This window comes from Columba livia, chromosome 1 (assembly GCF_036013475.1).
Source record: "Columba livia isolate bColLiv1 breed racing homer chromosome 1, bColLiv1.pat.W.v2, whole genome shotgun sequence".
Lineage (NCBI taxonomy): Eukaryota > Metazoa > Chordata > Aves > Columbiformes > Columbidae > Columba > Columba livia.
The window spans coordinates 190,476,190-190,494,539 of NC_088602.1; the positions used below are offsets into that span (position 1 = coordinate 190,476,190).

The 18,350-nt window shown below is 40.3% G+C and overlaps 1 protein-coding gene across 1 annotated transcript in view; it reads left to right on the top strand.

Moving 5' to 3' along the window:
• The window catches only part of TUBGCP6 (tubulin gamma complex component 6), a 20,482-nt gene extending 6,909 nt beyond the window's left edge, over positions 1 to 13,573 (top strand). The window contains 20 exon segments of the mRNA XM_065054581.1: positions 90 to 93; positions 537 to 671; positions 769 to 908; positions 1,087 to 1,236; positions 1,869 to 1,950; positions 2,028 to 2,099; positions 2,102 to 2,115; positions 2,292 to 2,407; positions 3,075 to 3,213; positions 3,303 to 3,419; positions 3,666 to 4,980; positions 5,386 to 5,441; positions 5,691 to 5,880; positions 6,149 to 6,317; positions 7,644 to 7,785; positions 8,915 to 9,109; positions 9,369 to 9,501; positions 9,736 to 9,949; positions 11,071 to 11,270; positions 13,105 to 13,573. Coding sequence (XP_064910653.1) covers positions 90 to 93; positions 537 to 671; positions 769 to 908; positions 1,087 to 1,236; positions 1,869 to 1,950; positions 2,028 to 2,099; positions 2,102 to 2,115; positions 2,292 to 2,407; positions 3,075 to 3,213; positions 3,303 to 3,419; positions 3,666 to 4,980; positions 5,386 to 5,441; positions 5,691 to 5,880; positions 6,149 to 6,317; positions 7,644 to 7,785; positions 8,915 to 9,109; positions 9,369 to 9,501; positions 9,736 to 9,949; positions 11,071 to 11,270; positions 13,105 to 13,196 — 3,675 coding nt within the window. The 3' untranslated portion in view covers positions 13,197 to 13,573.
• The last annotated feature ends 4,777 nt before the right edge of the window (positions 13,574 to 18,350 follow it).

Genomic DNA, 18,350 nt, shown 5'->3' on the forward strand with positions numbered 1-18,350 from the left:
TGTTAGAATTACCACTAGTAAGAAAAGAAAATATTAACTTCAAGGTGCTTTGAGCTTCAAATGATTGTAGCTTTTTGCTTCTTCAAAAGTCTGGTTTCGCATGAAGGAAATAGGAAAAGCATGAATAAATATTCCAAAATAGTAGTTCTCATTATTGCATGTTTATTAAAAATGTCTCTAGGTCCAAGGGGAAAGTGCTCGGTAGTGCATCTTTGGTTTATACCCTTTCAGTTTCTCCCTGCTAAAGTTACCTCTCCTTAAAATAAATCCTTCCTCCTTATCTCTCCCTATGCTTTTGATGTGCTGCAAAGAATTCCAGAAATTTCTAATACATACTTAGTAAATTAATAGACAGAAATAAAAAGATTGTTTCAATTTTTTGCTGAAATGTTCTATATAAAGATGGTTTAAGAAAATGTAGAGACACAATCCTGTGTGTATCTTATAATACTTAATTGCTGGTTGTTATCCTGCCTATAGCTTGTGTGTTTTGCAGTTTTAAAGAATATAGTTACTGTTTGGTTATAATAGTTGAGAATACAAGAGGGTTGATTTTCAATATCATACGATTTTTTTTAGATTTATCTATGATTGGGTATACAGTGGTGTATTCAGAGACGTTTATGGAGAATTTATGATCCAGGTGAATGAGGATTATCTTTGCTTCAGAGGTACAGTATGTATATGGAGCATTTCTAAGTTACATAATTTGTGCTGTTAATTAAATAATTAAAACCACATACTTACATCTTTTTGTTTGATACCTAGATAAACATTACTGGACTCATGGCTATGTTTTGATTTCAAAAGAAGTAGAAGATTGTGTCCCTGTGTTTCTTAAACATATTGCCAATGATGTATACATATGCGGGAAAACCATAAACTTACTGAAATTGTGCTGTCCTAGGGTAAGTTTGGGTTTAGTTCTTTCCTGTTAAATTGAGAAAATCTTGTCTCTTTAGAGCAGGTTTCTAGGTTTTTACCAGTTCACTCCTTTATTGAAAACTGGTATTGAAAACATCAGCTCATAATCTCATATTTTACAATCTTAAAAATGTGTTTACAAGGAAATTTCTCATTTTTCAGCATTATATATGTTGGTCAGACATACCTGTTCCCCGGATTTCAGTCATTTTTTCACTTGAGGAGCTGAAAGAAATAGAGAGAGATTGTGCAGTGTACGTAGGTCGAATGGAGAGAATTGCCCGGTACAGTTCCATAAGCAAGGAGGAAAAGGTAAATGAATAAAAGAATAAAGACCTTATTGTTGGGATTTTTTTTTTTTTTAGTACTAGTTTTTCTTTTTTTGTTGTAACTTCGAAAGAATTTGTATTCACGCTCAGAATTTTTTCATTGGCCAATTGCCGTTTGAATTGTTATCGCAACAAATAAACTTATGTAATATAACTTTTGAAAGTGTAGGTGGTCTGTTGGCATTTGTTGGCATTTTCATATATTTAATGAGTTTTGGTCCTCCATTGTAGTTCTTTGCAGCAGCAGATTTGCCCTCCCAGTTGTTAGATTCTAATTTATTGAATGCGACATGCTTATTAGTAACCAGATAAGACTCTTTTTGTAATTTGCATAGCTAATTATTTTTTCAGAACTCTTAACTATGAAGACATTTCCATCTTTCAGATGCTCTCAATGTAGTGTGTATATGTCAGATGGATTTTGTTTGCCATAAGGTCCGATGTATTAACTTTAAATATTACAGACTTTCAATTTAATTGTTTTATCCATATTCCTGTACTGTAACCATAGATTAATAACCACTATGAAGCATACACCTGTCTTTGCAATGGTGTATTTTCAAGTCTGAAATAACAGAAAGAAGTCCTACCTGTATTTTTGTTTGGTTTTTTGAGGATCTGCGCATGGAAATAGCCAGACAAGAATTAATTGCTCATGCTCGAGAAACTGCTAGCAAAGTGCTGCAAGCCATTAATGGTGAGTTGCGGCGGTGGGTTCCCCTGTTTTCTAGTGGGTTTTTAATGTAAACTAACAGTATCTTTACTGTAATACAGATCGACAAATATCAGAACGGATGGCTTTGGATGCGAAGAAACGGGAACAGTTTCAGAAGCTGAAAGAGCAGTTTGCAAAGACCAAGAGGTATTTCTGTGCGTGTTTCTAAAAGCCAACTGTATTTCTTAGGCGAGTAAAGATATCTTGATTTATTGTACTGAAGCTGAATGAGTAGCTCCTGGGGTACAAATAAGAACTTATTGCAGATGTGTGTTACAGCTGGTATTGAGAGCGGCTTTTAAAAGTTTTAAATATTTATGCAGCGTCGCCTTGCAATAAAACAAGAGGAGATTGATGATGATTTCAGCTATGCCCGAGAGCTCAGAGAGAGAGAAAAAAGACTGAAAGCTTTAGAAGAAGAACTGGAAAAAAAGGCAAGGTAAATGTATCTGGGTAGTCTTCCAAAGCTTAGATACTCCAAAACTGTCACAAGACCTCAAGAAAAATTATTGTATATTAAAATTTATAGTAGTGGCAGTTCCCAGACGTTGGTCGACAAGGGTAATGTTTGCAGTTAAAAGATGGATGTGAGGGTTTTTGGTAATCCATGAGCAATTTTGTGATTTAGGAATGGTTAGTGGCCCAGAAATCTGGGACGCAGTGATTTGCACCAATCTCATCCAGTCTGGATTTTGTTATGATGAGAGTTTGAGGAAAAAATTTAACTACGTCTTACAATTAAAAGCTGAGCCCACAGCAAAAATGGGCAAATGTACATCAAAGGAGAAGTACAAAGCAGACGGAGGAGTTAGGTTGATAATTATTTGAATTGCTCTTGTTGTGCATCTAGTTGTATTTCACATCTGTTATACCTAAAAATACTTAAGAGAAATGAGTGACATACTAAGAATAGTTACAAAAATACATATTGACTAAGAATACAGTCCTTTTGTCTTGGCCTGTGTCTTCTCTGTGATTGAAACCCCTGACTTCTACTTAAGATGCTTCTGAGTTGTGAAGTGCAAAAAGGTCTTAATCTTTAGAACGCAAGACGAAAATCAATATGCAAAAATCTGTAACGTAGCTTTATTTTTAATTTCATTTAGGCAAGAGTTAATTGACCATTATAGCAAACTTTCTGATGATGCAGCCCGTAGGGAACAAAGAGCATTATGGAAAATCCAGCGACACAAGTTGGAAACAGCCCGTCTTAAGTTTCTGTTAGAAGACCAAAAACGCATTGAGGTAACTTCTGAAAAGATTTCAAAAATGTCATTTAGAAAATTTGGTACCTGGTACTTAAAAACTTTTCGTTCTGTCATTTTCACTTGTAGGAAATGCTTGAAAAACTTCCAGATGGAAACTACAGGAGAAAATTAGATATTATTCCCTATAAACAGTGCCAGTTGGCTTTAGATAAAAACTCTGTTGTGAAAGATCCACATTCCCAGGTGAGTTTATTTTCTTACATAAACTCCAGGTGGTTGTTCCGAGTTTCCCTAAAGGGAGTTCATTTCATGGTTCTTTTCAGTCAGTAAACAGAAGGTTCACTGTAACAGCAGGGTGAGTAGTTACCACATTATTTGTAGTGCATCTGAAAAATCAGAAAATTTCACATCTTACGTGTGGTAGAGTGCTGCCCAAATAAGTAGCTTGATTATGTGATGGGCCATACAGTGTAATAATTATTTTTTTAGGTGTCATCTGTGAACCCTCTGCATTCTAATGAGACAGCTGGCAGAAAAGAATCTGAGCCTGGACTGGAACATTCTACTTCTACTGACAAAATATTGCCCATGCCAGAGCTGACAAATAATAATGCTGATCAGCATGTTCAGCCTAAAGCAGCAGGATCTGAAAGCAGTCTCCAAAGTTCAGAGAAAGCATCCAGTCCGCTATACAGTGCTGATTCCTTGCCTGAATCCACTGTGAATATAGAAGATTTCCTACCAAAGCCACAAGATGAACAACCTGCTGCCGTTAGCGTACAGGGGTCTTTGCTAGATGAAGCATTCCAAAATATTAACTCGGATCTTTCTGAGACTTCTCATGTAAGTGAAAGTCAGCATGTCATGAGTGGAGCACTGGAAGGAGAAGACAATGCACCATTGCATCAGCAAAATGAGTATGATTTTAATACAATTCTCAGACCATCTGCAGCTTTGCAGGGAAATGTTAGAGTTGGAGAAAATGTGTTTGATGTGGAGTACAGAAGGCCTCGGTGGAATATTCATGGACATGCATCTGATGCCAACATTAGAGTGGGAGAATATGTACCTCATGTGGACACTCACCAGCCACAGGCAAGTCCTTTTGGCCATTCTTCAGACTCCCATATGAACATCAGCAGCTATACTTCTGAAGTGGAATCTAGCCGACCCCGATGGAATGTTCACGGGCATGTTTCTGAAGCTCATATTAAAATTGGGGAATATGCTTCAGAGGTAGAGTCCTCAAGGCCTAGGTGGAACATTCATGGGCATGCTTCAGAAGCTAACATTAAGATTGGAGAGTATGTGTCAAACGTAGCTCCTGCGAGGCCTCGGTGGAACATCCATGGTCATGCATCCGATGCCAATATCAAGGTTGGCGAGAACGTGTCAGAGGTGGTCTCAGCTAGACCTCGTTGGAACATCCATGGCCATGCTTCACAGTCGCACATCAGGATTGGAGAACTGGTTTCAGATACAGAGCCTGTGAAATCTCGTTGGAGCCCGTTTGGTCATGCATCCCAGTCAAGCATCCAAATAGGGAACTGGGCCCCATCTACAGAAGATGATCCAATACCTCATCGCAAAACCATTTCAGGTCCTTCATCTGACTCCACGGTTCAGACACTTCTGTACAGTGAAGAATTGTCTCCTGCTGAAGGGAGCAAAAAGGAAGCAAAAACATCACAAGTTAAGAAAAAGACTTTACCACAGTCGCAGTCATCTGACAGTGTTCCAGTCTCTCCTGATGCTAACAGTAAAGATGGCAAAAAAGAAAATACAATGGAAGAGAAACAGGAAGGTAAAATAAAGTTTATTCAATCAGCATTTGTTTAAGAGCTCATGAAAGTAACTGTAAATATTAATGTTCAGAACGGGTATTTATTACTTTATTGCTTGCATAACTTTTTGGACGCTGTTAGAATTCAGAGGAAAGAATTTGACCTTAGTCTTGTCTCTGATATGCAACAAATAGAGCATTAAAAAATTCTAGTCTGAAACTTCTTGAAACAGGACCTTGTGTGATCTTGAGAACACACAGAGAACTGCTGGGTGGGACTGTGGGGAGGGACTGGTACTGGCGTGGGTTTTTCTCTGACAGTCCATAGAGGAATTTTTAAGAACTTTGGGAGCAGATCTGGAGTATGAACTGAGCATTATAAGCAAGTCTAAGTAAATGCTGTCTTTAATTTTCTTGTAATTACAGTAATTGCAAATGTGGTCAACAGGGACCCTTCTCCAGATTCCTCACAGAGCTTACAGGTAAGAAACAAAGTAGTTGTTGACAAGACTTCCTTTTCCTTCAAAGGATTAAATACACTGGTAGTTAAGGTAATAAGTTTCTGTCCTAATCTGGTAATCACTATAGTGCCATATTGTCTTTACATCCCAGAAGCGTATAGGTGAGTAAGCTCTTTTATTTTCAGTTGGAACAACTTGTCAGCTACCTGTAAGAAAACATTAAGTGTGAGTTGGCTTCTCTCATAAAATTTGTCCATTTTTTCGTTTTAGGCAGAACCCAAAAAAGCAATTCCACAAGATACTATGCCTCAAGAAACTTCATTTTCTGAAGCTGATGCCCCCAAGACTAAGGAGGAGGAAGAGGGAGAGGAAGATACATGGAAGAAAGAACAAGCTTATTTGAAAGCCTTATCGGATCAGTATTGTATTGAAAAATATCAAGATAGTTATGACTTGATGTGTGAGTAGAACTGTTGGAACAGTAGATCAGTAGAAGATGTGGTAACTTTAGCGAGAAAGCTGAGTGCCAGAAAAATACCTGAATTACTAAAAAATGACCAATATTATGAACCGCAGTAGCCAAACACTTTGCTTCTAGGCACAAAGATGAGAAATACATTTTGGCACATGATTTTCTAACCTAGAGGGGTTTGTAGAGATGAATAGACACAGATTATCAAATTGCTTAAATATAATAACTTACAGTGTTGATATATTTTTAAATTTAGCAGAACTCCCAGTTTCTCATCTCTTGCATCACGTTATACCAAGATCCTACACTTTTCCTGTGGACCCCGTGGTACAGTCAGCAACAGATGAAACGGCTGTACAGCTGAGCGAGCTCTTATCCCTGCCAGTGCTGATGAAACGTTCTATTACTGCTCCACTGGTATCTCAGTGAGTATTTGTTAGAAATGTTGAGTCCATAATTTAGCAGTTAATGTTGTGTTCTTTATTAGCTCTTTTTTGAGATGAGTTGCATATAGAGCTGTTCCTTTAAATTTTCTCTTTACTCCTGAAGTGTTTCAGTGGATGGTCCATTATTAACTAAAAGGTTCAGATTTACTTGAAAATAGTAACACAAACTTATATGTGTAACTTAAAAATTTGAAGGTTCTGTTTGAAAGGGCTTGGAGGGAAGTATTTGCTCTCAGACTCATGGATTATGCATCAGTGGTTTTGACACCGTTGGTTTCTGTAGTCTTTAAAAAACTGTATGTTATTTATAATGGTTGTGCTGGTTTTTATTGGGCAGGTGTAAGATAAGGGAAAAAAAGAAAAATATTTTGATTATGTGAAAGCTCATGCATATTAATCAGGATATATTTTATGTTTCTGTGGGAACTCTAGCTTCAAAGGCTGTTTTGAAGTTTAATAGAAGCTGTTCTTGTTACTATTGGAATACATAGGAAACCACATATGTGTTGGACCATTTTATTACTGTATCTAATGGCATTTTAAAGAAAAGTTAGTTACTATGTACAAGATTAGCAACTGTCATGAGAACAGTTATTTGCAGATGGGTTGAAATGCTTCTCGTTTTTTAATCTTCTTCCTTGTAAGTTTGTATTTTATTTACTAACTCTGAGTATACTATACTCAAAGTTTGGTACAATGTAGAAAGATCTAATTTATCTAACTTAGTTTTAAACATCCAGATCGTCTACCGGAGTGATCTGTATGCAGATTCACATGTTCAGCAAAGCAAAGTGAGTCTGAGTTGTGTGCTGGCACAATTAGCCTATTCCTGATATACGAATTAGGTATTGAAGCTAACTTTAAATAAACTACACTATACTGCAAGCTGTAGTATAGACCTGCCCTCAGTACCTACTGTCAGAGCTTTACCAATTAGGATATTCTTCTCAGGGAGTTAATAGTCTTTCTTAATCTGTTTGTGTAGGTGACAGAGGTAAGACAGAAGGCTATTGATAAAATGTTGCTCCATGCCCAGCAGCATGTTCTAAAGATCATTATATGTAGCAAGTATTAAAACACTTCCCCAGTACTGTTCAAAATCCAGGTATCTGAAGTGATAGGCTTTAATTCTGGTATATTCTGAATAAAGAGGTTTTTTTTTTCCTTGACTGTGTGAATATCATCCTGTCTTGGATATCAGAGTTAAATACTGGAGCATTAATCTGATGTAGCCCCAGCTGAATGTTGACAGTAAGGAAGGAGTTGCTTGTAAAAATAATACTTTTTCTGTGTTTTGATTCTTAGTGTTTCTCTTGTGAACAAAGCAATAGTTGACTACTACTTTGTGGAACTGAATGTAGAAAAGCATTTTGAAGCACTGAGACACTTTTTGTTAATGGAGGATGGGGAGTTTGCTCAGTCGCTCAGTGACCTGTTGTTTGAGAAGGTATTTGCTTTGTTGTCATAACCCTTGGTTTTGGGCTGTTTGACTTAGCTTGACACCTCTGGATTAATTTGGGTGGGAATGAGGGAATGGTATGAATTAGAATCCTGGGTTGTGGTGATTTCCTCTTTTGTGCGGTATCATGAAGTCTTTAGCAAGGAGTGCTGTTAATGATAAAGGCCTGAGGCAAAAGAAGGTCTTTGCTCGGAAGGGATGCCCCTGCCCAAGGAAATCCCAAGAAGAGAGTAATATTTCCTATTGCTAATCCCAGAAAGAGAGTACAGGTATTTAGCACTTTAAGGATAATAATTTCAAATTTTTGGCAGATAAGCAGTTGTGGAAGGATATTTCCCTCTTTTCTGTGGAAACTGCTGCACTGTTGCTCTGTCCCCTCTCATCTGCTGGTAGCAAGGCTGGAACAGCCTGTTGCCATTTGCTAGAACCCAGTGGAAAGGTCTGCATTGCAAAACACCTCTCTGACCTCAGCTGTCCCATCCAGCACTGGGCAGGTGTCTGAAGAGAGTGCTGGGTCTTCTGCTGAGCACACCCTTGTGCTTGTGGAGGAGGCAGCAAGGTAGGAAGGACAGTGTGGGTCAGTGGAGCTGGTTACCAGCAGAGATATGTGGCTGTAGGGTAGTTAAGGCATTTCTCTGATTCCCAAGAAACCTTTAGACCCAACTAGGGAAACCACTTGTGGATTTAGACTCTATGAAAACCTTTATTTGTAAACCTCTGATGGTACCGAGTTGATGAGATAGGCAGACCGGAGCCATACCAGTCGTACCATACCAGTCCCAGTCCTGCCGCTGGCCTTCTGCCCCACTACAGCCCAAATGCTGCATGCCCTGCAGCGGGGGTGTGGAGCAGCTGCTGAACCACAGCAAACTGCAACCCAACATATCAAAATAAATCAGTACAGGCAGGAGATTACGTTCATGCTGTGAACAGCAAATAGTTCGGAAGTTGCTTCTTCTGCTGTTTATGCATCGCTATGGCAGAAACAGAAACTTCCAGTCAACGGTGGGGACAGGCAGGTTAGTCACCACTTTACCATTCTGCTTTAATTCACTGGTGTTCAGGAGCCAAGACTTTTTATGAATACTGTGTAATTAGGATTTTTTTTTTCCCCTAGCTTGGATCAGGACAAACACCCGGTGAACTGCTGAATCCACTGGTTCTTAACTCTATCCTAAATAAAGCATTACAGTACAGTCTTCATGGTGACACCCAGCTTGCTTCCAATCTTTCTTTTGCTCTCAAGTACCTTCCAGAAGTGTTCAAACCTAATGCACCTGATGCTCTGAGTTGCTTAGAGCTGAGATACAAGGTAAGAAAGCGTGGAGAAACGCAGTAGTAGTGCAGTTGTACCATGGTCAAGTGAATGTGTTCTTGATAATGGAATACCTTTAATAATGGAGTAATAAAAATGTGTCATGGAAATTACAGGATTTACTTATACCGGCCAATGCATTACATTATTAAAGCATATATATTAATTTATATGTCCCTGAAATACTTGTCTCTGAAATATTCTTATAAATTATAACACAAAAATGTAGTATGAACAGCACTGTTAATTCTTTTAGGTTGACTGGCCTCTGAACATCGTCATTACTGAGAGCTGCATGAATAAATACAACAAGATCTTCTCCTTTTTGCTTCAGCTGAAGCACATGGTATGGACTCTCAAGGATGTTTGGTTTCACTTAAAACGCACTGGTGAGTGTAATGAATGAACTAGAGAGCGTCCTGTTTAAAATTCATTTAGCATCCTGTGCTAGACAACTGATTATCAACAGTCATGTCAAGCTTCAAAAGCCACAACTTATTAAATGAACTTCACTAGCATTTTAAACAGGCTTTACTAATAGAAATCTTCATTCCTTTAAAAATTCTGATTTTAGACAGTCTCTGTGGGTGCTGCTGGTAATATATTTCTGTTTTTATTTTCAGCTTTAGTGAGTCGTGCTTCAAATTCTGTTCAGTTTCGACAGCTCCAGCTGTATAAACACGAAATGCAGCATTTTGTGAAAGTTATTCAAGGTTACATTGCTAATCAGATTCTTCATGTGACATGGTGTGAATTTGGAAACAAGCTGTCTTCTGTAGGCAACCTGGAGGAAATTCACAGAACACACGCTGAATACCTCAACAAAGCCATCTTCAGGCAAGCTACCATGCTTATTTTTGCTTCAAATATTTAAGTTAATGGATGTTTAAGTCTAGCCTCATGCATTCTGCAAAAGTTACTTCTACCTGACATACTAAGTGGTCTTTACATGTGAAAGTGTTCTTAAGTTGGGGAAACAAACTTCACGGCACGTTGCGAGGTCCATACGTTGATGCTTTTCCTCAACTGCCTGTCCTCTTTGTTTCCCCAGACTCCTTAGAGTCGCTTCCAGCTCCTGGTCACGCTGCCTCACACTCCACGTCTGCCCAGGACAGCTCTGACTTAAAGAATAAGGGCACATTTGCCACAGCTCTGTTTTCCCTCTCATCCCATTCTTGTCAAAGCTGTTGCAGGTGGATGCTGTTTCATTACCTGTGAGTGACGTGCACAAGTGAGCTGGGCTCAAGCATCTTAAAATGCTTCCTCTGCACCTTGTATATGCCTTTAATGTATGTGCAGTGAACAGGACTGGACTGCAAAGGAGCAGACGTGACCTGGTAGCTCTGGCCAGATTAATGAGCAGTGCAAGAGACATCAGTCTTTTAGGAATCACGAGCTTTTAGCTCTTTGGTTACTGTGTATGTGGCAGAAGGGCAGTGGAATAAAGAAGAGCCACTTATGGATTATTTGGTTTGTTCTTCAAGAAGGTCCAGTGGAGTGATAAAGTGGAGGGAGAAGAGGTGATAAAGAACAGAAATTATGAACAAGAAAATAAATCTGCCCTTCCATGTTTCTCTTTTTCCATTTTAACAAGAAAAAACTTGGCTAAAGGTGCTGTTTGTATATCAGGTGATGGGATGAGAGGGGATTAAATTTTAAGAAAACTCAGAGCACGATCATGTTTTTAAAGGTCATCTTTTTTGTAAATGTGGGTATCATTATAGAAATCAGATACACCAGTGCAAATCTTGGTTCACTGGAAGAGCAAGCAAACTGTATTAGGTTTAGGCACCTTTTTAAAAATCGCCATTACAGTTGGCTGCAGTCTTGTGGATTTCTCTTTTTTTTTAAGGCAATTAAAGAGAAAAACCTAAAGGATTGCCACCCCTTTGTATTTTTCTTCGTACAACCAATAAATTACGTCAGCTACATTTCTGAAGTTGTTTTTGTTCTGTTAGGGGTCTGTTGACAGAGAAGGCAGCCCCCGTGATGAACATTATCCACAGCATCTTCAGCCTCATTCTGAAGTTCCGCAGCCAGCTGATCTCCCAGTCCTGGAGCTTTGATGCGGGGAAGCAAATGGCCGTTCATCCCAACTTCGCTCTGATGCAACAGTCGTACAATACCTTCAAGTATTACTCCCACTTCTTATTCAAAGGTAAGAAATTGTGTAAATTCTAGATGGTAGAAGAAAAAGTCAACTGACAACTGAAAAAACTACAAAGAGGTTTTGGAAGTACAATGTAAAAATAGGAAGATGTGTGTACTTAGTATGTGTTGGAGGTTGGACTAATAGATGAGCTTTAAAGGTCCCTTCCAACCCAACCCGTGCTGTGTGTGATTCTGTGTTAGAAAACGTAGTTCTCAAATGCAAGCCTCATTATTGTGGTGTGCAAAGATCTGCATATCCATCAATTCAAATATCCACACAAGAAATTTAACATATCCCAAGACTGACCATAAGTTTCTGCCAATTTGCAAAATAAGTACTTGGTAGTTAGCTCTATGTGCTTACATTTTTCTTGTCTCTGGAATTGAGTTCTGAACGTTATTGTCAGCAATAAAAGATAGTTAGATACCACTTAAAAGTACTTTTAGATGTATCTGCATTAGTTGAGTATTACCATTGTTACGACATTTGGAACATTCTGATTTCCTTGTTGGGCTAAAGCTCAGAGAGCCTCCTCGTATTAGTTGGAGTTTATATCCAGTGCTCCAGGCAAGTGTTTTTCAACTGCACAGATCATTTGCCAAATGTTTTTTCATTTAACATAAAATTTCTTCTCTCTGGCAGCTTAGCCTGTAATGTTAAGAAATGGTTGATCTGTTTTTCCTCTTCGTTTCTCTTTCAGATCTTGCTTGCGTTTTTAGTAGAAGTTACTTATCCTTCCCCTGAGTACAAAGGTGGTTCATGGGGTTTGGATTTTTTTCTAGAAATCCCTCAGTTCCTGAAGGAAGTGCAACTGTTTTCCTTAGATCTATTTTTTGTAGAATATTTTCTAGTCAGATTATATTCTTCAGGAAATGAGCTGCCCTTTTTATTCTTTAAGGGTGTCCAAAAACGGTGTCAAAGGACCACACACAGATATTTCAGGATGAGTTAGAATGGCTGCTTCCAAATTCTCCAGGAAGTCAGAACACCTCTGGGAGCTACCTAAGCCCATACTACGAGATCTATGGTTGCTTCATGGACAGAGATTAATAGACCATTCCGTAAGGAACTTTGCTGAGTGACCTAGCTCTTTACACCCTCTTTATTAAGCACTACAAAAAACAACAGTGTGCTTGTTCATCTACACTTGTTCCTTCAGTCACCGTGTATTGTCAAATGTTCTTTCACAGTGGGTTGATCTAGAATCCATTGAAAGCCAATACAAAGTACTCTGGACTTCAATGGCTTTGGCTCAGGCCCTGACTTTAACTGTACACTTTCCCTTCTTCCTTGCATGTTGCTGCTGCTTGCTAATTCCCGTTATACTGGTGCATGGGATGTTTAGGGAGTTTCTGTTGCCTTTTTTCCTTGTTATTAAGGGTGTTGAGAGCAGGCGGTTTGTTCAGTCATAGAGCTCGAGGGGTTTGTCCCAGGAACTTCTCTTTGGTTTCCTCTCTCACAATGGACTTTGCTCAAGAAAACTTCAGCAGAGCCTCTTCTTTCACAGAGGTGACCAGAGGACCTAAACACGCTTCCTGGTCAGTTGACATTCGTATAATAATAAACCATCTTATTGTGAACGCAGCTTGAGAAAGCATTTCCTCATTAGAATAATATAGTTTCACTTAGAACTTCTCTTTCCTGTTGTTAGAAATATTTTGTAATTTCAGAAAGAGATACCAAACCTTTCTTATGCAAAAAACAGACATTTGTTTCCATTGTTTTCAGATATTTGCATTAGGCACTTTTTTTAAAAAAAAAAGCACAGATACTCTCAAGCCTGACCTTAGAATATTAATCTTAGTTGAAGCTGATTTTATTTTTCTGGTTTTTCTTCTAGTGGTAACAAAGCTTGTAAATAGAGGATACCAACCACATTTGGAGGACTTTCTACTGCGGATCAACTTTAATAATTACTACAAGGATAACTGAACTCTGTGGTGTAAGGATCACTGATTGCATGGAAAAACAGAACGAGATAAACCTATATGCTTATGAATTATAGAAGCTTATGCAAATGCCATGCAAGAAGCATTTTTCTTTGGTGAAATAACCTGCCATCTAATCCCTTGAAGAATATAACCACCACATACAGATAACGATGCTGCTTAAAATCCACCACTCCTACCAGCTTTTTGATCTACTGAGAGCTTATGTTGTCATTATTGCAAAGATAGAAAAGCTGAGTGCCTGGGCTGAGTGCAAAACTGTATATCCTGTGAATGTGTAAATGTTGTATTTTCAGTGTTGTGAATTTTCACCAATGTAAATACATGTCCGTGAAATAAATTAACAGCTACTTTGTAAAACTGTTGAGAGTATGAGGTACAAATGTTCAGACAGATGTAAGCACCTATTCGGTGTGTTTTATTTTCAAATGGATATTAGTTTTCAATCTAAACTACCTTCTTCAAGGCTATTAGTCACAGTGGAAGAGGGCATGATAAAAACACCTTGCAGCGAGGAGACCTGTGATAAGAGTATTTGACTATTCAGGCACTTGGTAACTGTTGGATCACTTGCGCCAAACTTAAGTTTCCTTGTCCCTGATTTAAGCTATACACCTCATTTTGTGATGATTACATAAAGTCAGTATAAAAATGCAATAAGGCACAGTTGTAATGCACATCTTCTATGCCATTTCTTTACCTGTGCTATATTTAATTAACTAGCTTCCTTCTGTTCCAACAGAATAGGAGATGGAGTGAGCACGTGGCTTGCAGATGGAGCTGTTTTGTTGCCCGGGCAGGTGGAGAGCTGTTTGCCTACCTGCCTTGCTCTTCAGGCACGTACCAGGCCAGGTGTGCAGGTCCCAGCTCACCTGCTGCTGCAGCCTGGTGCCTTGTCCCGACTCCCCGGCAGAGAGCAGCCGCAGAGCTGCTGGTTGAGCTTTGCCATGAAGCCAGTGTGACTCCCAGAGGCAGGTCACAGCACCTGGCTGCAGCACCTGAAGTGCTGGTACCATTACACAAGAGAAGCAGCATTCTCTTCATTGACATGGAAGGAGTGCTCTATGATGAAGGAAAAGGAGATTAGCGATAGCTAAAAATCAGAGACTTCTCAAATGCAAGTCGTGACTACTCGTCATCCCACTGACTACTAACGCAGGTTTCCCTTCTGTGGTGGCATAAACCTGGCCTGGCATTGCTACACTTGGAGCATACTTCATCCCTCCTGTTGGAGAAAGATGCACTGAACTGCAGTAAAACAGTTTCTCTTAATTGAATAATCTGAAATGCTTTATTCTTTTCTTAACCTCCTATGCCTAACAACAATGGCCAGTCTCAAAATTAGTGAATTAGGTGGTTAGCTTCATGAGCATGACAGTTTGCCACTGCTGCTACAGTAAACAGTCTTTTCCTGGCCATTCTTTCCCTTCTTTAGGCATGTTTTATGAAATATATTGCAAAATTTTAGTACAGAAATGTACTGCAATACAGAAAATAGCTCTAACCTATACCCAAATGTGATGATGTCAGAAAGGAGTGTGGGGATCGAAGCAAATGCTTAGGGACTAGGGGACATTATTATGTATTCCTTGAGCTGCACTGCTGATTTTTAGTGTAGTTGATTTTTTTTTTTCCTACTCAATTTTAGGCATGATGTATATGTAACCTTATACTTCCTTATACTTCCTTATACTTCCTTATACTTCCTTATACTTCTATAAGAATCCTTATACTTCCAATTTCCAAACATTTATAAATACAGTGAATCATGGGGAGAGGTTGGATTAGAAGACGATCTCCAGAGATCTGTTCCAATCTCAACCATTCTGGGATCCTTTTGAATAATCTTTGTTGTTGCTGTTTGAATTTGTTTACATCACACTCCTTATCCTCATGCTGAGCTCTGTAATGTGTTTTACCAAATTCATCCTTTTTTGATGCACCTAGTGAAAAATCTAGCAGCAAAGCTATGACTTCAGGTGTGGTCTCACAGTGATGAACTGTTTCATTATAGATAAAAGTATTTAGAAAAAAAAAATCAGTGCAACATATGGAAAAAAAGAAAGAAGACCCCTTCCTCCAGTTTTTCTTGCTGAACATGAGGGCGTTTGGCATGGAACAGCCCTGTGGCCAGTCTGGCTGAGCTGTCTTCCCTCCCACCCCAGCCTGCCCCTCCTTGGGACAGTACAGTGGGAAACGAGGCGGCCTTGACATGGGTCATCAACAACCACAACACCACTGGGTTATCAGCCCTGGCTCAGCTGCAAATCTAAAACATAACCCTGTACAGGCTGCTCTGAAGAAAGTTAACTCCAACCTGTCTGGACCCTGCACAAAGTCTTCAATTTTGATTTTTAAAATACTGCTTGTGTAGAAAGGGCAGTTAGGAAACACCAAGAATGACCTAGAAGCAGAAAAACAAATGTGTATTTCCAACTTTGTGGTGTTATATGAGCACTTTGGTATAGAAATTGTTACAGTAGCTCTCTGCTTTCCTGCACAGTAAAACTTTTGAAAGTCATCTAGAAACATCCATCAATAGGAATTTTTCTCCACTGGTACTGGCAACTCCTAATTAAATTCACAAGGGTGAAGGATGCACAGCCAGCTCAGCTTGGAGTGTATGGGGCCCGCCAGAGGCAGCTGAAGGACATTCCCTCCTCGGCCTCCTTTTGCCCTGTCTTCACAGTCATTGATAAGGGGATCTACCACCTCCCCTTACAGCTTTACGGATCACCTTTTGGTTTTTGGCTGTGGCGGGAGAGAACAGAGGGGAGAAGCCAGTTTACAAAACTGGAGTGTTGTAACGCCAGTCTTGGTGCTGAATTCGTTAACTCGCAAAAAGATCATTTCAGACGGGAGGTTTCCGTCTGCCAGCCCACAGAACAGCTGAGGGCGGGATGGAGGCACCACAGGCAGCGGCGCTGCCCCCAGCACCCAGCCCACGTTCTCCTCGCTCCATGGGCAGCTCACGCACCCACCGGGGAGCCGAGGGGGTGGAAAACCTGCCCAGGCACCAGCCAGGCCTGGGAGCCAGCGCAGCTTTGCCATCATCAGCAAAATCACTTCTCTCTCTGGTCAACTTTAAAAAAAAAAAAAAAAATGGAAGCAAATGCTATTTAAATTTCAATGTAATTATATATTTTTCTACTGGTTTAGAATCATAGAAGTGTTTTGGTTGGAAGAGACCCTCGGGATCATCTAGTCCAACCATAACCTAACTGTGGCACTAAACCATATCCCTAAGAACCTCATCTAAACGCCTTTTAAACACCTCCAGGGATGGTGACTCCACCACTGCCCTGGGCAGCCTGTTCCAATGCCCGACAGCTCTTCCTGTGATGAAGTTTTTCCTAACATCCAGTGTAAACCTCCCCTAAACTTGAGGCCATTTCCTCTCATCCTGTCACTTGCTACCTGGGAGAAGAGACCAACACCCTCCACGCTACAACCTCCTTTCAGGTAGTTGCAGACAGCGATAAGGTCTCCCCTCAGCCTCCTGTTCTCCAGGCTGAACAGCCCCAGTTCCCTCAGCTGCTCCTCCTGAGACTTGTGCTCCAGGCCCCTCACCAGCTTCATTGCCCTCACTGTCAATTTCTTTTTTTAAAAATCAACTTAAGAATAGAAATCACATGAAATAAGCTTTGTAGCTCAGCCTAGCTTACTAAAAATGTTTCTGCTTCTATTAATACTTGCACAGAGTATCACTACAGAGTATCACTAAATTTCAGCTCTGTGTTTACGTGCTGAGCGCACGAGCTCCGCAGCGCTGCGGCACCATCCTCGCCCAGCCACAACAGCAGTGGGGAGGAAAGGAACAGGACTGAGCTTCGGCTTTTTTACATGCCTTGGCTACAGCAGCAGATAAGCATGACTTTCCCCTTGGATTTCTGCTCCCCTGATAGTGAGGCAGTTGCTGTAAAAATGGAATGATTGGTTATTTATCAGGCATGGAAAAAAGGCAGTCTGTGCTGATGTCTGCCTGGAATTGTATCAGTACCACTCATGTCCTTTGATTTATACGCCTCGATACCAGTCCCACATCGCAGGATGGCTGCACCCAGCAGCACTAAGGCTGATGTGGGGGTGTGGGAGGACAAATGCTACATTTTTATACTGTTGAGAGCAACTGAGAACTGCCACAGCACACACGCAAGAATAACCAACACTGTAGATGCGTGAAGCTTAAAGCCAAATAAACGGAAATAGGTTGCAACAAAGGTATTAGTTGTGTTCTTTAGAATATAGCCTGAGCTGTTGTAACTTATGTAAGATATGATAGCGCTGTGAAACCTGTTGAGTTTACATCCATCACCCTCAAGCAGGGACACCAAACTCATTTTCACCGGGGGCCACACCAGCCTCGCAGTTGCCTTCTAGGGGCTGAATGTAACTACTCCTACTTTTATACAGTCCTAAAATTACATTTGGCCCTTCGAAGGCAACCGTGAGGCTGATATGGCTGCGGGTGGAAATGAGTTTGACTGCCCTGCCTGGCTCTGGAGGGGCAGGTGCAGGTTGTTGCCCCTGCCTCATACCGACTCCGGTCAGGGGTAGAAGCCACCTCAGGCCCATTTGCCTGTGTAAGGGGCTGGGGGGGCTACTGAGAACAGGTGGTGATGCTGCTGGGACACGGCCCAGCAGAACCGAGAAGCCTGAGCCTGTGGTGCTGTGCGGTCTAACAAAGGGTGTTGTGTGGAGATACCTGCTCAGGTGTGTGAAGCATGGATCTGACAAAGTAAATTCAGGATAACTGAGGCTTGGGGGTTGCCTCAGCCCTTTGCTTGGATACCCTCCGTGCAAAGTGACAAGCAGAAGGTTTGGCTTAAACCCACCTCCATCACAGACAAGTAACAAATGTGGAGAAATAATCCTGTTCAACAGATACTTTGGAGTGTGGAGATCTATCTCAGCTGAAGCACCCTGAGAAGCCACATGTGTATCCAGGTGGGAAAGTGAGCTACATCAGAGCTGGGTGATGCTCCAGCACTACCTCAAGATATTTCTCAACATTCCCAATTATCAGCAGAACACATGACTCATTACTTTTAGTATCACCTAAAAATCACTTTTCCATCTCCTCCTCCAATTTAATTGCAAAGACTGCTGTAATATCTCCTCTTTCTGAACTGACCTA